Source organism: Balaenoptera musculus, chromosome 8, assembly GCF_009873245.2.
Source record: "Balaenoptera musculus isolate JJ_BM4_2016_0621 chromosome 8, mBalMus1.pri.v3, whole genome shotgun sequence".
Taxonomy (NCBI): Eukaryota; Metazoa; Chordata; class Mammalia; order Artiodactyla; family Balaenopteridae; genus Balaenoptera; species Balaenoptera musculus.
In genome coordinates, this window is record NC_045792.1 from 86091406 (window position 1) to 86111716 (window position 20311).

General features: G+C 44.7%; 1 protein-coding gene across 4 annotated transcripts in view; it reads right to left on the minus strand.

Moving 5' to 3' along the window:
- Window positions 1-20311, minus strand: part of PAMR1 (peptidase domain containing associated with muscle regeneration 1) — a 175063-nt gene that overhangs the window by 59512 nt on the left and 95240 nt on the right. Inside the window, exon 1 of one of the 4 annotated variants that reach the window (XM_036861655.1) lies at window positions 16349-16564. The exons of the other annotated variants lie outside the window; for them this stretch is intronic. Within the exon in view, the coding sequence (XP_036717550.1) occupies window positions 16349-16421 (73 nt within the window). The 5' untranslated portion in view covers window positions 16422-16564. Of the gene's footprint in view, window positions 1-16348; window positions 16565-20311 lie in introns of those variants that run through there. 4 annotated transcript variants of the gene reach the window in all.

Genomic DNA, 20311 nt, shown 5'->3' on the forward strand with positions numbered 1-20311 from the left:
GGGACCACAATCCAAAGAATGCAGGCAGCCTCTAGCAGCTGAATGAGGCAAGGAAACAGATTCTCCCTTAGAGCATCCTGAAGGAACACAGGCCTGCCATCACCTAGATTTTGGCTTCCTAAGACTCATTTCAGACCCCTGAGCTCCAGAATGGTACAAAAATACACTTGCGCTGTTTTAAGTCACTAAGTCTGTGGTAATATGTTACAGTATCCACAGGGAATTAACAAACTGTGTCTTCTCAAAAGAAAGGTTAACCCACAGCCAGTCATTTAACCACTTTGGTCCTCAGCTTTCCCATTGAGCACAGTGCTAAGGGTGTGGGTGAACTGATGAATTCATTGTTTCATCCCACAAGTATTTATTGAGTGTCTGCTACATCCCAGGTAGGAGGCTGGGTACTGGGATACAGTGGAGAGAACAGGCACCGTTACTGGCCCCATGGAACTCACAGTCTTGTAGAGGAGTAGACATTGGATAAAGGATCCCACAAACACACGATCACTCATTGTGATGAGGACATGTAGGATGCTATGAGAACAAGTGGATGGCCATGCAGGGACATCAGCACCAAATCTACAGGACTCGCAGGGTTAAGGGGGTTTAAGTAAAATCACAAATAAAAATCTATTTGCCAAGATAAGACCACTTCTCAGGAATATGGAAGTGATGGAGGAGGGGACGGTTTTAATGCTTTTGTTGACTCGGCTCCTCTGGTCTGGTAAGTCCATCACCCTTCTTTCTCCCCTCGCTGGAACAGAGACAGGAAAGTGTCCCCAAAACATATATGTAAGAAATAAACAGGTCAGTGAAATATTCTATGAGAAATATTTAAAGTTGATCAGCTGAAGAGATTTGAAAATACACTAAGCAGACAAAAGTGATCTCCTGGACTTTTCCTTCTCCATTTATCAGAATTAAATGGACAAAGGGCACATTGGTCATTTGGCTTCAGCCGTACAAATTTCAGGGGATTTCAATATGATGCTAAAGGTAGGTTCCAGAAATGAGGATTTAAAGAAATACCAACAGTAGGAGAAGCTACTGAACGTTTTCCTATATGCATGCTACATCACGTTAGCATTTGTTTAGCTAAAGGGCTTTTATATTGTTTATGCAATTTAATTTTCAAGATGACCCAGTGAGGTAGGTAATACATTTTCTTGTAATTTAAAATAAGCTACTCTTACCTCTTCACTTTACCAGTGATGAAAAGAGCTAAGTAGGGAAGAAGCAAAGAGAAATGCCAAAGACGTTTTTTAGGGAATTCTGAGTGGGAAGGGAGGCCCGCAGAATTCCAGGTTTAGGGAGGGGGTGAACAGCCTGCTGCTTCCTTAGCCTGGAAACAGGCCAGGACAACCTCTAGTTTCAGCGGCTGCTGTAGTTGAGGAACTGTTACTTTGCCTTCCATGTTTGAGAACAAAGAGTTATTAAGCTGCAAATGAGTTTTATCCTGTCAGTGTTTCCCAGGAAATAACCGCAAATTAAGCACCAAGAACTCATAGAGCACCACTTTGGGATCAACCAAGGCACCAAAAGGTCAAGCACATGCCCATAATCACATAGCAAAATTGAACTTACAAAGTTCCAGGCACCATATGCATTCATTCATCTCTAACTCTTCCATTGGACAAAATATTTATTTTTTTCTATATAAAACACTCCATATTTTAATGTAAAAGATTCCTTGTGAAAGCTTCAAATAATAAGATCATACATAAAGGAGTAAGAAGTATTCAGAAGTAACCTTAATATTATATCGTCTATCTGTCAATTGTTTTCTTTCAGTGGACATATATATCCACATGTAGAAAATGCTAGATGTGTAGATCATCTTCTTACCTCTCAAAACTGGTAACCTATTATTATTATTATTTTTTTAATCAGCTCGGTGCTTTGTGACCACCTAGAGGGGTGGGATAGGGAGGATGGGAGGGAGACGCAAGAGGGAGGGGATATGGGGATATATGTATACGTATAGCTGATTCACTTTGTTATACAGCAGAAACTAACACACCATTGTAAAGCAATTATACTCACTCCAATAAAGATGTTAAAAAAAAAAAAAAAAAGAAACTGCACTGCTTCGGGACTTCCCTGGTGGTCCAGCAGTTAAGACTCCGCACTCCCAATTCAGGGAGCCCGGGTTCAACCCCTGCTCAGGGAACTAGATTCCACATGTCCCAACTAAAGATCCCACACGTGGCAACGAAGATCCCACGTGCTGCAATTAAGACCCGGTGCAGCCAAATAAATAAATAAATATTTTTTAAAAGAAAAGAAGCTGCTCTTCTTCTTTACTTTCATCACAGACATTTTCTCTTGACCTTGAGTAATCTTCAGAAGTGATTTTAAACTGCTGCATCATTATCCTATATGTGCAACTGCTTCTCTCCCCTCTTTTGAAAATCAGGGTAAACAAATAAAAAAAGAGATGCAGAGTACTTTGGTATCATAGGCTTTGCCCAAGCCCTTCCTCAGCTGCCACGCTTGGGGCAGCCATCCTGGTATCTCCTATCCAGAGCGAAGAGTCCAGTTATATTGGTCCAGCTCTGGTTTTTCCTGAATTCACATTGGAAAACATAAGACACTTAACCGCTCAGTCTTGTTTTATCCATGCAAATACCAAGGCGATGAAAACAACGCTGACCAATTGGCACAAGTTTGGCTTTCACAGATGTGGTGAACAAATGAACAAACGAGTGAGGGAGAGTTGGCTGTCATCATGGCCATCGGCATTATTTTCACAGCCCCTCATCAGCCAGGCAGCTTGCTTTAAGGCTCTCCAACACTGATGTATTTCTACTGCTGACAAGATGGAGAACACATAATCCCTCAAACAGCAGGGGCTCAACTCCACAGAATGGCAGAGGGAGCAATTGTGTCTCCTTGGCGTCGTCTCCAAGTGGCACGCTTTCAACACTAGGTTTTAAGGAAATATGTTGACATGATAGTTGTTAAGGTAAATCTGAAAAAAGTCAGAGAATTCTTGCTGAAAACATGAGTCAGACTGTTCCATATACGGTGGAAATGTCAGTTGTCAGACCACAGGCCACCCCAGAAGGTGGCAAAGAAAGGCGTTTTCATCATGTGCCCACTCCGCCTTGATGTTAAAGTCTGCCTTTGCATCCACCAAAAACCCCACAGCCCTCCCCTCTAACCACATTTCATGAAAATTTCTACTGAGTGTTTTACTGTCCTGCATTTTATAAACCATCTAAGACCAGAGGGAGAAAAAAGATGTAGGAATCAGAGAGTCCTGCAGCTAGGCAGCTTGGGCTCCGCTCTCATCCCCACTCATTCCCCCGCCTCCTCTCGTGCTGTCTGAACTCCCTGTATTGATTTCTAACACACAACCTTCCTAACCACCTGAAGGTCTGATCACCCACTCCATGCGGCCAATGACAGATCCAGGCAAACCCCAGACAGAAATGCTGTGAGTCAGGGGTGATGGAACGGCTACTGGGGCCCTTGGTGACTCCATATCTCCTCCTGAGCCTTCGAGAACCATCCCATCACCATGACCCTCAGTCCCAGCCTGGCTGGATTCCCAACTTCAGTGACCTTGGTCTTTCCCTGCTCACAGCTCCTCTTGTCAACGAGGTAATGATAGCCGGAAAGTCAATGCCTCCATCACCCCCTTTTGGGTATCAGCAGTGATAAAACTTACAATGGATTCCCTAGAAATCTAGTTTGTTGACACTAGTACAATGGGGAGGGGTAGGGAAGCAAAAATCCGTTTTTCATTTCCTTCCCCTCTTCATGCTTTATTAAGCACGCTGCTCCGCACTGTCACTCCTCATTCATTCTCCTCTCTCCCTGGGTCCCAGCCCCCACGGAAAGGGAGCTGAACCTTTCAAACATACCAGCTCACTGAATCCTCAGAGCCACACTTCAAAGTAAGTATCATTGTTTTCATTTAACAGATGAGGAAACTGAGGAACAGAGAGGGTAAATAAATTGTCCCAGGTGGCACAGCTTTCAGGTGAAAGAAGAAAGATTAGAAGCCAGCTCTTTCTGGGGCCAAAGTCTTATTCTTTCCAACACAATATTTTGATTCTAGAGAGTTCACAACTTTGACTTTACAGATTAAGAATGCAGCATTGGTGAAATGAACACACTTGGTAATCAGACCACCCAAATTTTAATACCAAATCTGTCCCTCTTGTATGCTGCTGGACAATCATAGACAAGACACCTTGCTGTGGCATTTCCCCCAAACCTCAAGAGAATGGATGTAGATTGATAGGGTTGTTCATGTCACTGCAGTTAAAGAGGCAATGAGCATAAAGCGCTTTCGAAGAAAACTCGCATGTTTGTTGAGGTATTACCATTATTCTCTGTAGAATAAAAAACCATCAATGGATAAAGAAGATGTGGTACATATATACAATGGAATACTACTCAGCCATAAAAAAGAATGAAATAATGCCATTTGCAGCAACATGGATGGACCTAGAGATTATCATACTAAGTGAAGTAAGTCAGACAAAGACAAATATTATACGATATCACTTATATGTGGAATCTAATAAAAATGATACAAATGAACTTTTTTACAAGACAGAAACAGACTCACAGATCTCAAAATCAAACTTATGGTGACCAAAGGGGAAACGTGGGGGGAAGTGATAAATTAGGAGATTGGGATTAACATATACACACTACTACGTATAAAATAGATAACTAACAAGGACCTACTGTATAGCACAGGGAACTCTACTCAATATTCTGTAATAACCTACATGGGAAAAGAATCTGAAAAAGAATGGAGATTATATATATCTGATTCCCTTTGCTATACACCTGAAACTAACACAACATTGTAAATCAACTATACTCCAATAAAAATTTTTTTAAAAACCATCACGTGTAGCTAAAATACAGATGGCTAAGGGAGCAAAGGGGGTGAGTAATAATGCCTCCTCCAGAGGCCCACACATACATGGCATTTTCAAGCAGTCCGTTCTTGCTTATATCATCGCATTCTGGGTTCCTCCCCCTTGCTTCTAGATTTCCTGATTTCTTTTTTCTAATACCTCCTCTTCAGACACCTATTTAACTAGGACATACCTCACCTCCTGCTGCTTGTCTTCCAGAAATAGAAATTCTACATCTATAGGCAAAGGGAACAAAACCCAAACTCTAGCATCTTGGAAGAGCCCCAAGTTGCCACTCTTCTCAACAACTGTGCTGGAAATCCTTGAAGGACAGCTGCTTCTGGGTTATTTCAAACACTGGAATATGAGCTGAATAGATCTTATTTCTTTATTAGCATCGGGTACTAAAAATATAATTTAATAACGCATCTAAATGTACTTGGCAATAGAACTCAGCAAATATTATATCAAGCAAAGTATTAGAATGTCTAAGTTAAAAACAATAAAACTTAAGCTATACCCTAAAAATCCAATCTGGATTTCCCCAGACCTAAGAATTCTACAAGTGATCCCACCTGCTCCTCAATCCTCAACACTTTTAAAACCTTCTTTCTGAGTCACAGTGTGTCAGGGCTATAAGGGCGTCTTGGTCAACCACACCCGCCCCTTTGCCAAGAGCTTCCAGAGTAAGTGTTACTGTCTTCACATCCAGGTTCACTGATGCCAGGCAGAAGCCAGATTTTCCTTCTACCAAAGGCAGATGGCCAAGAGCAGATGTCAGCCTGAGCGAGGGTGATGCGTTTACAATGGCATGTCCTATGGTTCACTAAGCCCTAAGCTGGCGGCAGCTTCATGCAGGCTAGTCCTCATTAGAATTGCCTTCTCCAGTTCTGCAAGCTAGAACAAGATGAAGGGGAACTTCTTTTTGCCTGAGGATTCCTGGCTGGCTCTACCCTTGAATCACAACAGATGGTCATGAGCAACATCTCATGTTTGGGAGACAACATCATTGACCCAGAATCACCTACTCTGCAAGACACCATCCCCTCAAACCCCTGCAAGAATCTACCACCAGCCATATTTCAAACATGGACAAACTTAGTCACAGCATGTGGAAGGCATTTCACCCTAAGGCTGGAAGGCAGATGCATGATAAAAGCAAGGGGAAAAAGCAAGTCTCAAAGAAATAAACATATGGTGAATCTTTAGGAATATTTTTTCCCTGACACAGAGTAACAGATGAATAGGATAGGACTGCGGACCAAGGTGGAATGGGCTTCAAGAGGACCATGTAACTTCCACCCTACTATAGATAGAACACCCAATATTTCTCCTTCTTAATTCCTTGTGAAACGTGTGCTAGTGGGAAAAATAGCAGAAAGGAGAGGAGTAGAAGATGACTTTAATTTCCTGAGTGCTCCCTTTTTGCAAAGCATTATACTATTTTAAATAGGTTACTTTTTTTTTTTTGGCCGTGCCACGCAGCATACAGGATCTTAGTTCCCCGACCAGGGATCGAACCTGTGCCCTTGCAGTGAAAGCGTGGAGTCTTAACCACTGGACCAACTAGAGATTGTCATACTGAGTGAAGTAAGTCAGACAGAGAAAGACATATCATATGAGATCGCTTATAAGTGGAATCTAAAAAAAAAGGCTACAAATGAACTTACCTACAAAACAGGAAGAGACTTACAGATGTAGAAAATAAACTTATGGTTATCGGGGGTAAAGAGGGGGAGGGATAAATTGGAAGATTGGGATTGACATATACACACTACTATGTATAAAATAGATAACTAATAAGAACCTACTGTATAGCACAGGGAACTCTACTCAATACTCTGTAATGGCCTATTTGGGAAAAGAATCTAAAAAAGAGTTGATATATGTATATGTATAACAGATTCACTTTGCTGTACACTTGAAACTAACACAACATTATAAATCAACTATACCCCAATAAAAATTTAAAAATAAATAAATAAATAAGTAAATAAATAAATAGGTTATCTCATTTAACACCTGCAATAAACCTATATAAAGACACTATTATCCTCAGTGTACAGGCTAAGAGGTGGTACAGCCACATTAAAGAGGTTAAGTAACTTGCCAAGAAAACCAGCCATAAATGACAAAGGCAAGATTCAAACCTGGCCCATATTTTAAACCATAATACTCTACACCCTATGTTTATACATATCCATACATATACACACATAAGTATATACATAACCATATCTACACTTTTATTTTTCTGTGTACATGTGTATTCAAACTTGAACACATCCATACTAAGATGTCTATATCAAAAATGAAATCCATAAATATGGCAAGCAAGGGCTGACTCTTTGCTGAGAAGGATATGGTTACTCAAGTCTGCTTAGGCAGGAAGCCCTTAAAAGGAACAGCTGGGTTTATTCCTTATCCATTGCCACTGTTCTGAAGCAAGTCTGGGCAGAGAGAGGAGGCAGGCAATGCTAGGGGCAAGGGAGAAGCCGTGTCGCGTGACAACAAGAACGATATTTAGGAAAGGCAGGAATAAAGCTGTTCCCAGAAACAGCAAACAAGGGGTTGATGAACAGCTCAAACTCACGTTCTGTCTCTATGGGATACAGCCCCAGCGTAAACAGCCCAGACCACTTCCGGGTTGTGCAAATCAGGGTCATGGTAGCTACACTAGAACTGGCAGACAGGGGGGTAAGTAAAAAAACACTGGAGACAAACCCGCGTGTGTTAGAGGGGGGAAGGGAGAGGTTAATTGGTAATGAACTGACCTTGGACTCAGTGCCCCCAGGGACTAGAAGGATGCCCAAATAGTCTCCTTATTGGTTTTTTTTTTTAAATTTTTTTAAAATTTATTTTATTTTTATTTTTGGCTGCGTTGGGTCTTCGTTGCTGCACGCGGGCTTTCTCTAGTTGCAGTGAGCGGGGTCTACTCTTCGTTGCGGTGCACGGGCTCTAGGCACGCAGGCTTCAGTAGTTGCGGCTTGTGTGCTCTAGAGCGCAGGCTCAGTAGTTGTGGCGCACGGGCTTAGTTGCTCCGCGGCATGTGGGATCTTCCCAGACCAGGGCTCGAACCCTGTCCCCTGCATTGGCAAGCAGATTCTCAACCACTGCGCCACCAGGGAAGTCCCAGATTCTCCTTATTTTTGAAGAGGAGACAGTGTGACTGTCACCAGGGATACAATGTAATCGGGAAGTCAAGTCACAGCTCTTATCGCTCCCCAGAACTGCCACATCATCATAGGTGGTGCGTTAATCAGACCCACACCTCAGTTTGACCAGTGATCCCAGGGCAACCACATTACTATAAACAACTTATAGACAAGAAATGAGTTTTCTTGGTGAACTATGCAGGTCGATGTTGGTGAGGACTTTTCTTACAGCAATGTGGTTGGGATCACCTCCACAGTTCTTTCAACATCTCAGCAAGTGTGAAGGGACTAGGACATCAGACTTCCCGTCCATCTCTCAGCAGAAGTCTGAAGAAAAGCTCATGTTTTGTAGATTTTCAAATTCCCTTCTTACCCCATCCTCTATAATGGTGAAGATATTCTTCAATGTTTTATTCATTATGGGCAAGAGACCTAAGTTTTCCAAATGGTGAAGCACTAGTTCCACTGGATGGTATAAGGTATTATGTGAATAAAGGTTCTGTGGCCAAACAACTTTGTAAATGCTAATAACAGCTTTCTTTATTGTAGGGCTTTGCCAAGTCTATAATATTCTTTGCACATAGTTAATTCCCACATCCCCCAAACTAATTCCATCATGACGTCCTAGGTTTTGTTTACTTCTGTTGAATATCCTTTAGGATTAATAGTCCATGAAACCTACTTTGGAAAATACCAGGCTGGACCATAAGCTCTCTCAGCCTTAAAGAAAGTGCCTTACATATATACAATGGAATACTACTTAGCCATAAAAAGAAACGAAATTGAGTTATTTGTAGTGAGGTGGATGGACCTAGAGACTGTCATACAGACTGAAGTAATTCAGAAAGAGAAAAACAAATACCGTATGCTAACACATACATATGGAATCTAAAAAAAACCAAAAAACAAAAAGGTTCTGAAGAACCTAGGGGCAGGGCAGGAATAAGTATGCAGTCATAGAGAATGGACTTGAGGACACGGGGAGGGGGAAGGGTAAGCTGGAACGAAGTGAGAGAGTGGCACGGACATATATATATATACACTACCAAATGTAAAATAGATAGCTAGTGGGAAGCAGCTGCATAGCACAGGGAGATCAGCTCGGTGCTTTGCGTCCACCTAGAAGGGTGGGATAGGGAGGGTGGAAGGGAGACCAAGAGGGAAGAGATATGGGGAATATATGTATATGTATAGCTGATTCACTTTGTTATAAAGCAGAAATTAACACACCATTGTAAAGCAATTTTACTCCAATAAAGATGTTAAAAAAAAAAAAAAGAAAGAAAGTGCCTTAAGGAAAAGGTCTTTTATTCATCATCCTGTCTCCAGCACCTAGGATCACACCTGGCACCTGGTAGGTGCTTGATAAAGTCTGCTGAATAAATACATGAATGTGGATACATGAGGCATGTGTGATTTCCAGGGTCAGGTTATTTGTGTCAAAGACTGATGTTAGAAATGGCTCTTGCGATGACCTTTTGGGGTCTCTATTTTACAGTAGAAGGAATCCATTGGGTCCATTACGGCTGAATATTTTTTGCTCTTTGTGTACTGCAGTTTGCATCTCATTTCCATAAAGGCTTGAGCTGCTCACTTGTTCTTTTCTACCACTGATTGGCCAGGGGAGCCAGGCTTGTACAGAAAGGAGGCGGAACATCACTTAGAAGCAGGCAGTCAATCACCCACTGGGAGGCAGAAAGCCAGACCAAGAATAAAGATTCTTTATACCAGGCAAGCCCTCCCTTATGCTTGCATCCAGGTGAGCCAAGTGGTATATTGAAAAATATAGTAGATGCTACCAGATGGACGCTAAGCTCAGGCAACTTGTCCTGGGATATCTCAGGTGTTCTCTACCATCACTGTTGACTTCTGAGGTGGGATCCCATGATGCAGGGGATTAATTGATCTTCTTCAAAGGAGTCCTATGAAGTAAGTGGACATGGAACTGGGTTTGAAAAACATTGACACCTTGGTTCCTCAGAGTCCTCAAATGATTTGACTTGAAGCAAACCAGGTCAACATCCCTCCTTCGCCCAGTGGTTTTCCATTAAAAACTGGTTAGAAATTTATTGTAAGCAATCATAAATTCAGCTTATGAGGACAATTGCTGCATCTTCCCATGAGCTGAAGTTGCCTGAATGTGTTCCTCACTCTGTTCTGGCAGCAGCAGCCCTGGGTTTCCAATCACCAAACCAACTGACCAGACTTCTACTTACACTGACACTGGCTGCCAAAGGACTAACTCAACCCTCTGAGACAGCCAGAGACTCGGAGAGGGCGGTGATAAAGATGCCTACACTGCAGGAACAAAGGCATTTCCCCAACTCCAGAGGCAGAAGGGTGACAGAAACATGTGTCTTCGTTTGCTGCTCAGCCGAGGGGGGCACTTCTCTTAACCAGTTGACAAAGGACCCAAGACATTAGTGTCTAGTAGACAGCTGATCCTCATTCAAAACCCATCTGAGTATTAATGGCGGGAGTCTACATTTCCATCCCCTGCAATATCCATCAACTGTGTTATGCCGAAAAAAAAGAAGAAAGAAAAAACGCTTCCCCTTACTCATGCCAGGCCTGCTGCTGCTGTTCCATAGCCTAAGAGTTTACACAGTGACGATCATGACAGAATAAATCCATAAAGGAGCAGCGCTACACAGCGTCAGGGCCAGGCTTGAAGCAGGTCTCATCCTTAATTCTGTCCCTCCACAAACAGACACATGATTTTGATTATAAAGGCTGACCATGGGACAAAGAAATTCTCACTTCCCACATCTAATCAGAATGAGATGCATGAGCCTGTGGACAGCTACCCCAGAAATTGGCGGGATTTGCAATCTGCTTAACACTCCTGTTTCCTTTGGAAAATGGCTCCTCTTGGGTTCCACGTGGTCCCACTGGGGCTGCTGAGGTCTCTCCCTCATCTCTCACATCCACTCTGCCCCCCACAGTGGTGAGCACATGACCTCCCTGAGGCCATTCTCAGCTCCTGGAATATCCAAGGGATAACCAGAATTCTCTACTAACACCATGGTCTTTATGATTCGGCCAGCAGATCTACCATAGTTGGACCCCCTGCTGACTGTGGCAGTGTTGTGTAGTGTTTCATTGCATGCATAATGGGGTCAGGCTGTCTGGGTTCAAATCATGGACGTCCAGCTCTGTGACCTGGGCAAGTACTATACCTCTCAGTTCCCTCCTATGTAAACTAGGGATAATAACACTACTAATTAGCTTCTAGATGTGTTGTGAGGATTAAATAAATACATGTAAAGCATATAGGAGAGTGCCTGGTATTTACCACAAACTCAGTAGATTATTTGGGATCTGGTCCCTTAGGTACGGAGGCTTCCACCATTGGTGTTTCCACCATCACCAGTGAAGAATCTGATGTGCAGCCCTACCTACTCCACTCTCAGCCCACATGGGCTCTGTGTCTGTATCACAAATAACAACTGAGAACAATGAAAGGAGTCATTGTTGGTGGGCTGGGCAGTGCGGGGGGAGCAGTAGAAAGTCCCACTGGTTAAGAGAGTGGAATACCTCCAGCCAACACTAATTCTCTGCCTTCTGTGAGTGGTTTTGTTTATAGATATGAGGTTTGATTTTTTTTCCTGCATTTTACTTCTTTCTCTTCATTATAAACCTAATGCTTTGGCCCAGATCTCATGATGACTGACGAACAGAACTCCTTAAACATAGACCAGGCTTGGACTCTGATAGACTTTCTGCCACTGATGTGGTAGCTTTCAAAGCTCCAGCTGCCCTCTGGGTCCTCTGCCATGGAATTCAGGAATTAGAAAATGTAAACATTGCTTTTCCCTCCCCTTTAAAATAAAATAAGAGGAAAGGGATCTGGGCTCCTATGACTTTCAAGTATCCACAAAGTGAGGGTGACAGGTTCTCCCACATGTGGGAGGAGCAGGGCACCACCTTCTCTCACTTATCACTGAAATGGCACTTTTCCCAATTTGCACATACCCCAGATCAATTGCAGCGTCTAGAGCTGGGCTCAGGGGAGGCAGGTAGAGAGGTTTTCTCGTGCATCGGGATTGGCCACCCCTAGTAGGGCAGATGGAAATAATTTTCTGACTTAAGGCCAGTCATTAGGTCCTCCAGACGCCATGAGACACCATTATCTCAGCCATTGCTGTCTAGCCAGGGTAACCCAGATGCAGATAAGTTTAAGTCAAACACATGGTCCCTGGCAGGAGCATTCCAAAGCCCTCCCTAAGGCTTCTGGATATTTCTAAGGGACTTACATGCTCCAGGTCACATCTGCCTCTGGGTCCAGAGGTGCTTTGTCCCTAGCTTACTGACCCAAACATAACACCCAGCTTCACCCCCAGTTTCCACCAAAAGCTCACTCTCAAGGGCATTCCTGAGAGTAGAACATTTTACCAAAGAGTTGGTGGTCATAGAGGTGAGATTACATTCCACAAAACACACAAGTTAAAATATATTTATGTTCCTTCTTTTAAAAGTCCTGTCTGCTACGAAATTCTCACTTATGCTTCCCCCCATTCAGTACACAGCCTTCCACTCTCTCTCTTTCACTCTCCATTTCTGCCCCATCCCTCCCAGGAATGGAGGTCAAAAATGCAAATGCCAGTAGAGACTAGCAGAGAACATACATGTGAATTGAGAAGGCAGGGTGTCAGGCCAGAGAGGGGACCCAGCCTACCTCAAAGCATTCAGGTTCAAAACATTTTTAAGCATCGTATCCTACTAGCTACTTCTGCAGACCTTTGACCCAAAGGCTGCCAGTCCTTCGGTGCTACAGTCTCCCTCTTTGCCAAAGTCACCCCCAAAAGAGCAGCAGTGCCACCCAAACTGGAGCTAGCAAGAACCCTCCCCCCGCCACGTGTGTCCTGAAGCCATGCCATGATCACATGTGCATCAGTATATGATGCTGTTAGATACGTGAGTTTAAGTCAGCCAGGTACCACACGAGCTTGAGCTCAGGAATTCGACAGTCTGGGCTCACGCCAGGCTCCACTAATCTGCTTGTGTTTTCTTTTTTATCATTATTACAGCAAAATGTAAATAACATAAATTTACCATTTTAATCACTTTTAAGTGTACAGTTCAGTGGCTTGTGTAACCATCACCACTATACATCTCCAGAATGTTTCCATTGTCCCTCACTGACACTCTACACCCATTAAACACTAACTCCTCAATCTTTCCTCCCCACAGCCCCTGGTAACCACTGTTCTACTTTCTGCCTCTATGAATTTGACTTCTCTAGGTACTTCATATAAATGGAATCATACAGGATTTGTCCTTTTGTGTCTGGCTTCTTTCACTTAGCATAATGTTTTCAAGGTTCATCCATGTTGTAGGCTGTGTCAGAACATCACTCCTTTTTAAGTCTGAATATTCCATTGTATGTACGTACCACATTTTGTTTATCCATTGATGGACACGTGGGTTTTTCCCACCTTTTGGCTATTGGGAACAATGCTGCAGTGGACACTGGTGTACAAATATCTGCTGGAGTTCCTGCTTTGACTTATTTTGTGTGTATACCCAGAAGTGGAATTGCTAGATCAAACGTTTACCTTTTTCAGAACTGTGCCTGTATATCTTTGGACAGGTTACAGACCCTCTGTAAACCTCATCTGGAAACAGCACCTACCCTGCTTTGGCTCAAACACTGGGCACATAATAAATGCTCACAGATGTTTACTCTCCTTGTCCTCTGCATTTGAGGTACTCAAACTAAATGATCTCTACAGTTACTCCCAGCTCCCTAAACCAATGATCCCACCCTCAAATTATTTCCCTGTTGGAGAAGCCAGGAGTTCTCAGAATATATATATCTGGGGAACACCCTCTTCATGGTCCCCACAAAAATCTAGCCCTGCCAAGAAGGCCCAATTTTCATAGCTCTCTCCTTGGAATTTGCTAACACATCCCATTATAAACCAACATCTAATTTTTCTTGCCACTCCTTCCCCCTTGCTTTCTTCCCACATTCCCTTTCTCGGTTGGCTTCTCCTGCCCACTGAATATCTGTGCTTCAAATTATCTTCCCCAGCTGCCTTGATGCTCATTCCCCACCAGCTAATGTCTGTTGGAAGCAACACTTGTGAAGTTATTCATATTAAGGTTTCACTCCCCAGAGTCACATCTTTTAAATGAGTTGTTCCTTTTAGGCAGAATCCTGCTGGCAGAGCTACTGCTATTTGGTGAAGTCAGTGGAGTTGGGTTTCTCCCCTCACATGCTGTTTATATTGGGTTATCACTTGGCCCGTTGTTTGGATTTTCATCCTCAGACACGTGTCCCAAGTCGATGAGCAACAACCGTCTGCTGTGCCATCCCCGTGGATGTTTACATTTCATCAGATGCTCTTTTTAGAAAAGTAATTAGAGGAAATATGCTGCTAAGCTTTCTTTGACAGGGCCAGATTCAGAACTCCAGCAGGGAGTGGACTCATTCACTCACGACTTGAAGAAATATTTTCCTTCTCCACTCCATCCCTCCGTGTTCCCTCTAAATGCGAATGCTCAACAATGAAATATCCTTGTGAGACACGTGAAGTTGCTCTCTGGTTCAGTCAGCAGCTCGGCTGCCCAGACGCCGCGTACCCTCCCTGAAGCTTTTCCAGAGCAAAAGGTAAAAGAGATTCTCAGTTCAGGAAAAAATGGGTTTTTCGGATCCCGGGCAAGAAAAAAGGGGCAGCTGAGCTTTGGTTTTTAACTTTTCTGGGTTTCAGCCATCTTACCTGCCACGTTAGAAAAAAAAGAAGCAGGGGTGTGCTGATGCAGGGATGAGCAAACTAGACCTCGGAGCCCTGGTGTTCCAGAAGGAACCAGGTTCCTCTGGAGTTGGGCTCGGGCCACCATGCCCTGGAAGTTCGGCTCCAAAAGGCAGAGGTGGAACAGGAATGAGCCTTAAGGAAAATTCACCAACTTACCCCCTGGGGCAAGTGTCTGGGTTTATGGATTATCAGACTCCCCCCTCCTGGGCTCCTTCTTCCTACATTATTGTCTTTGGGCTGTTCCAGATGCCAGTGAGGCAAAATTCAAATGAAACACTCTCTCCAGCTTGAGAGTAAATCACCAAGGAAGATTTCACCTGGGGTTGGCAGGCTACAGGTAGATGGGAAGTATTCACCAAAATGGGTTTTTCTTTTTTTATATCTTTGCTTTTTGTTCATCATGAAGGGATATGCCCCATGGTCCAGCTCCCCTTCTACAGTAGGTGATCGCATTTTACACCCTCACCACTCCCACTTACTCTGTCTCACTCTCAGGCACTTGCCAGCTCTGTGCAGCAATGGATCATCCACCTCTCAAGTAGAGCACAGGTGACAGGTAACCGGCACAGGTGACAGGTAACCCCCGCAGAAGGAGAGTAGCAAAAGCTCACACACTCCCTGCACCTCTGCAAAGTCGCCCTATTTTATCATGTGTGTACATTTCAACCGGTCCTTATCTCCTGAGGTCTCACCCTACCTCCTGACACCTGGCCTCTCCAGCCATAGGACAGATGATCCTAAGAAGTCCTCCTTCCCTGCTTGCTGGGGAGCAATCAGAGGACAAGCCTGCCCTCTCCTTGCTTCTGCTGAGTCAAGAGGCTCCCAGGACCTCTGTGTCTCGTTTCAGCCTCACTTGCCCCAGGAGCCCATTTGACATGGGTTTTGTGGCTCAGAAAATGACATGTGAAAAACACAGAAGCCACAGCTCTTTCTAAACAAACACTGTGCTTCCCCAGAAACGACTTGCACTCTTCACCTCGGCTTTTCCTTCTTCTTTCTCATTCTTATCAGAAAGGAAGTGTATATATGCTGAGTGAGTACATCTCCCATGCTGGGAATCTGTTCTGAAGGGCTGTAACTGTAAGATTTCATCAAGCAAGATGCCCCAGAGGAACACCCTCGCTGCCAGCCCTGCTCTCCTCCTCCTCTCTCCTCCCAGCTCACCTCTGAGGGGGCTTTTTCCAGTGGGAAATTTAGCTTTTGCATGTCAGAGGGAGTACCTGACACTGGGTAGATTCCCGGAGGTAATTTTGTGCTTTAAAAAGCTAAAATAAAAAACCAGCAAATAAAACTGAAGCTGGTACCCCTCCTGAGGCAGTTCAGTCCCACAAGTTGGGATGACAGAAAACAGTGTCCCATTCTCAGGGAGAAAGACAGACACTCCAGCATCACCAGCCAAGCCCCCAAGATTATCACTGAGAAGAAGCCCCCCCCCCAGCCACCACCCACATACACACAAGCACCGTCTCCTGGGAGCCCCCAGTCCTGCCCCCTACCAAACCCCAAGAGGGAAAAGTTCCCTCCTGGGGGTTCTGAATGCTACTCACAGTACCTCTTGGCAAGGAGGAGATGAGAAGGAGCTGCAGGAAAGTGAGCCCCAGCTGCGGCCACCAGCCCAGCTCCATCGTTCCGCGGTGGTGCCCGGAGCGACTGCCGGGGAGGGACCGAGGGAGGCCGGCGGGCAGGCGGCTCTTACACGGACCTCCCCAAGCCGCGGCCGAGCGGGAGCTCGGGTTTCAGCTCGCCGGGCTCTCCCATCCTCATCCGAGGGGAACCACCTTCAGCCAGAGCGACGTCAGCCCAAACCTCTCCTCTCCGCGGCTGCCTTAACCCTTGCGGGGCCCGGGGAGGTGTGGCCACGCGGAGAGGCCCCAGGCTGCGGCTGGAAGGCAAGCTGCGGGGCACGGAGGCCAGCCCAGGTCAGGCTGGGCTCCCTCAGCGCGGTGAGGGGAGGGGAGGGGAGCAGCCCGCAGTACCCTGAATGGGAGCGCAGGTAGACGGGGCTGGGGGCCGCTCAGGTGAGGCCTGAAGCACCTGCCCCCCGAGCCTGGGATGGGAGGTCCACTGCCTGCCTTCACTGCGCACACCGAGTCTGCTAGATTCAAAGCCTGCCTTCGAGGGGGAGGGGGCGCCCTGGTGATGCGAGGAGAAAAGCAGCCAACCTGCCTCCCCCTCCACCTGTATCCCCAAGTCTCCTTCCTACCTGGAGCATTTGCTCCAGGTGACCACAGTTTGGAAATCTTATCCTTTGCCTCTACAGGCTTCTGGGAAAATTCTTCATCTTCCCATGACGCCCATTATGGTAAGTTCAGCAGCATAAGAGCCCCTGCACACATGCTAGGCAGGGTATTGGGCTCAGGGATAAAAGAACATACAGGATATTGCCTCCATTCTGAGGACATTCAGTCTAGGTACAGAGATAGCAAATGACATGTTGAAGTGAGGAGGAAGGATGCTTTACAAGATCATAGCTGACATTTTTAATCAATTTCTCTGTGCCAGGCATCTAAGTACCTTACATGTATTAACTCATTTATTCCTCACAATAAACCTATCATCTCTGGAACTTCACTGGCAGTCCAGTGGTTAAGACTCCCCACTTCCACTGCAGGGGGTGCGGGTTTGATCCCTGGTTGGGGAACTAGGATCCCACCTGCCACGAGGCGTAGCCAAAAATAAATAAATTAATTAATTAAAAAATAAAGAAACCTATCATCTCCATCTTACAGATAGGGAAACTGAGTCCTTGAGAGTTCAATAGCTCATCCAAGGTCAGGCAGTAAGTGGCAGAGCCAGGGTTTGAACCCAAGCAGCTTGGGTCCGGAAGCCATAGTCCTAGCCAACAGGCATACTGCTTCTTAAAATGCTATGTATACAGCATTTTATTTAGCCATTATAGTCACCATGTACAGTAGATGGCATTGTCCACACAGTATGGATACAGAAACCAAGACTCAAGAGATTACATGACTTGTTCAAGGTCACTTGGCTGGAAGTGGCAAAGTAGGACTCATACCCAGGTCTAACTCAGGGAAGCACTGGGGCTTCAAGCCATGCTTGGTCCCAGTTTGTACCTTCAGATGAAGAACCAAAGTTGAGAGGAGTGATCATTCAGGCCCAGAGCACTGGGAGGCTTCCCTGAGCTGGGGGAGCTTGATCTGGGACCTGAGAGAGAGGTAGGATCTCAGTGCATGGAGGGAGTGAGGAGGTCTTTCTAAGAAAAAGGGCTGAGTTTGTCCAGTGCCACTGGGAAATAAGTGAGTATTTGCATGTTTATAATTTATATTTATCCTTTTCCCCAAAGGATCCATGGCAACATATACCATTAAAATGAATTTTAAATAGTTTTCATATACAGATAGATCGAGATATAGATATATCTCGATCTATCTATATATCAAAACTGTTTTTTATATATATATATCTTGATCTATCTATCTCTCTATCTATATCTCTTTATATATATGCCTCAGAACAAAAGCCAACTCAAGAGGATAAACAATCTGTATAGCTTGGATATGGCAGAGAGCAAGAAAAAAAGCATGTGGTCACGGTGTTTGGATTTTATTCTACAGTTAATGGAGGGCTCTGACAGTTTAGGAGCAGGGGGTGTTGGGCCCAAAGCCAAGTCCCAGGAAGAAAAGTCACCCTGGTGTCCAGACTGAGGGATGGAGGAGGCCAAGGCCTGCCTAGAGAGAACAGCTGGGACTATGGAGTAATGCCTGGACTAAGGAGCCAGTCGTGGAAGTTGAAGGGAAAAATTATGGGAGAAACTTGGCGAAGGTAGAATCCCAGGACTCAGGACAGACTAAATGGGCAGGAGCCCTGACACAGGTGCTCCTCTCAGGGAGAAATTCCTAAATCCCAGCCCTGCTTCTGGGGCCCATTGCAGCCCAAAGATTGTGAACGGCAGTCAAATCCTTGATTCACCACTAACTCTCTGAATCTCACTCTTCTCATCTGTCACATGGAAATAATAATCAAATCTACTTTGTAGACTGTTTGGAGAATTTAATGAGATTATATACATAAAGCCCTTAGCACAGGGTCTAGCTCATTCTCAATGCTCCATAAATATAAATCATTGTCTGTATTATCAGTCTGAGACTGATCCCAAGGAAATCCCATGGTATGGGCCTTCTCCCTCACCCTCAACTTCTCTATCCAGGTGAAATTTGTTTAAAACAAGCCCCAAAAGTAACCTTAAAAGGGGGGAAAATGCCAAAGGGCAGCACACCTAGGGGGTGGAGGGAAGAAGGTAGAAGAGGAGAGGTTTACTTTGTTGCCGGTCAACCAGCTCTAGTCCTTTGGTGATGGGAGTAGGGAGGTGGTGACTTAGTTTCCAAATAACTGTGGTTATTAGAGCCTCTCAGGAATCTGTTTCTCCCATCAGCTGACAATGCTACTTCCTTCTTCCCTTGTCTCCCCTCACCTACACACACATACACACACAAACACACCCTCCCTGAGTCATACCCAGCAGCCTCTCCCTACAGCAATTTACCCCACTAGGGTGGAGCCGCAGGTGATGAACATGGCTGGCAGCTCCCTAAAGAAGTCCCTGGTGCCAGGTCTTTGCTTCTCCAGGCTTAGGGGGCTGGAAACAGGCCCTCACATCTATCTTTGGAATGCCCACAGGAGTAATTGGGCCCTACTAGTTTGTTGTCACTAATCTGGGTTTGCAAACTTCCTAGGGCTATGGAACCTGGAAAGGAATTCTCAGAAAGGAGCGGGACACATTCTTCTGGGGAACTGAAAGCAGTGATCAGATATTATCTTGTTGAACTTGACAATAAACTTGGGCTGGTAGAGGAAGAGGGAAGCTATGACTACGATACAAAAAAGGTCAGTAATTTGTCTGAGGTCATACAACTCTACACAAATTTCCATTTTCCTACCCAAATTTAGCTTCCTCTCTTCCCATTATGGTCAAATCAGTTTTTCATATTGATAAAGTTTAGTATTATTCTAAGTCAGGATTCTTGACCCAGGTTCCATGGGGTCTATTGGGAGGAGAGTTTCACATGGCCTTTGAAGCTCTGGAAATGATATGCAAAATTTTGCATGCAGTTTTTGGAGTAAGAGGGAGCCATGGCCTTCTTCAAAATCTCAAAGGGATCTGCAAAGTCCCAACTTTTTAAGAATCACTGATCATCATAAGTTAACACTGAAAAATTCACCAAGTACCTGTTGGGTTTGGGGAAGGTGGTTTGGGACAGAAAATTGTTGAATCTAGGCTATAAGCTGCACAATGGGTATCTGTAGGACCCTCCCTCCCTTTTTTTCTATTTCTGCCTTAAGAGCTCTTGCTCTGGATCATACTGCCTAGTGTTGAATCCAGCTGGACCACTTAATACATATGTACACCTGGGCAGGTTATTTCACCTATGAAGGCTGTAGTTTTCTCACCTGTTAAGTAGAGAGAATAATGGTACCTGCCCCCATAGGGTTGGAGTAAAGAGCTCAGAACAGTGCCTAAAATATACTAAGTACTCAGGAAACATTAGCTATTTTT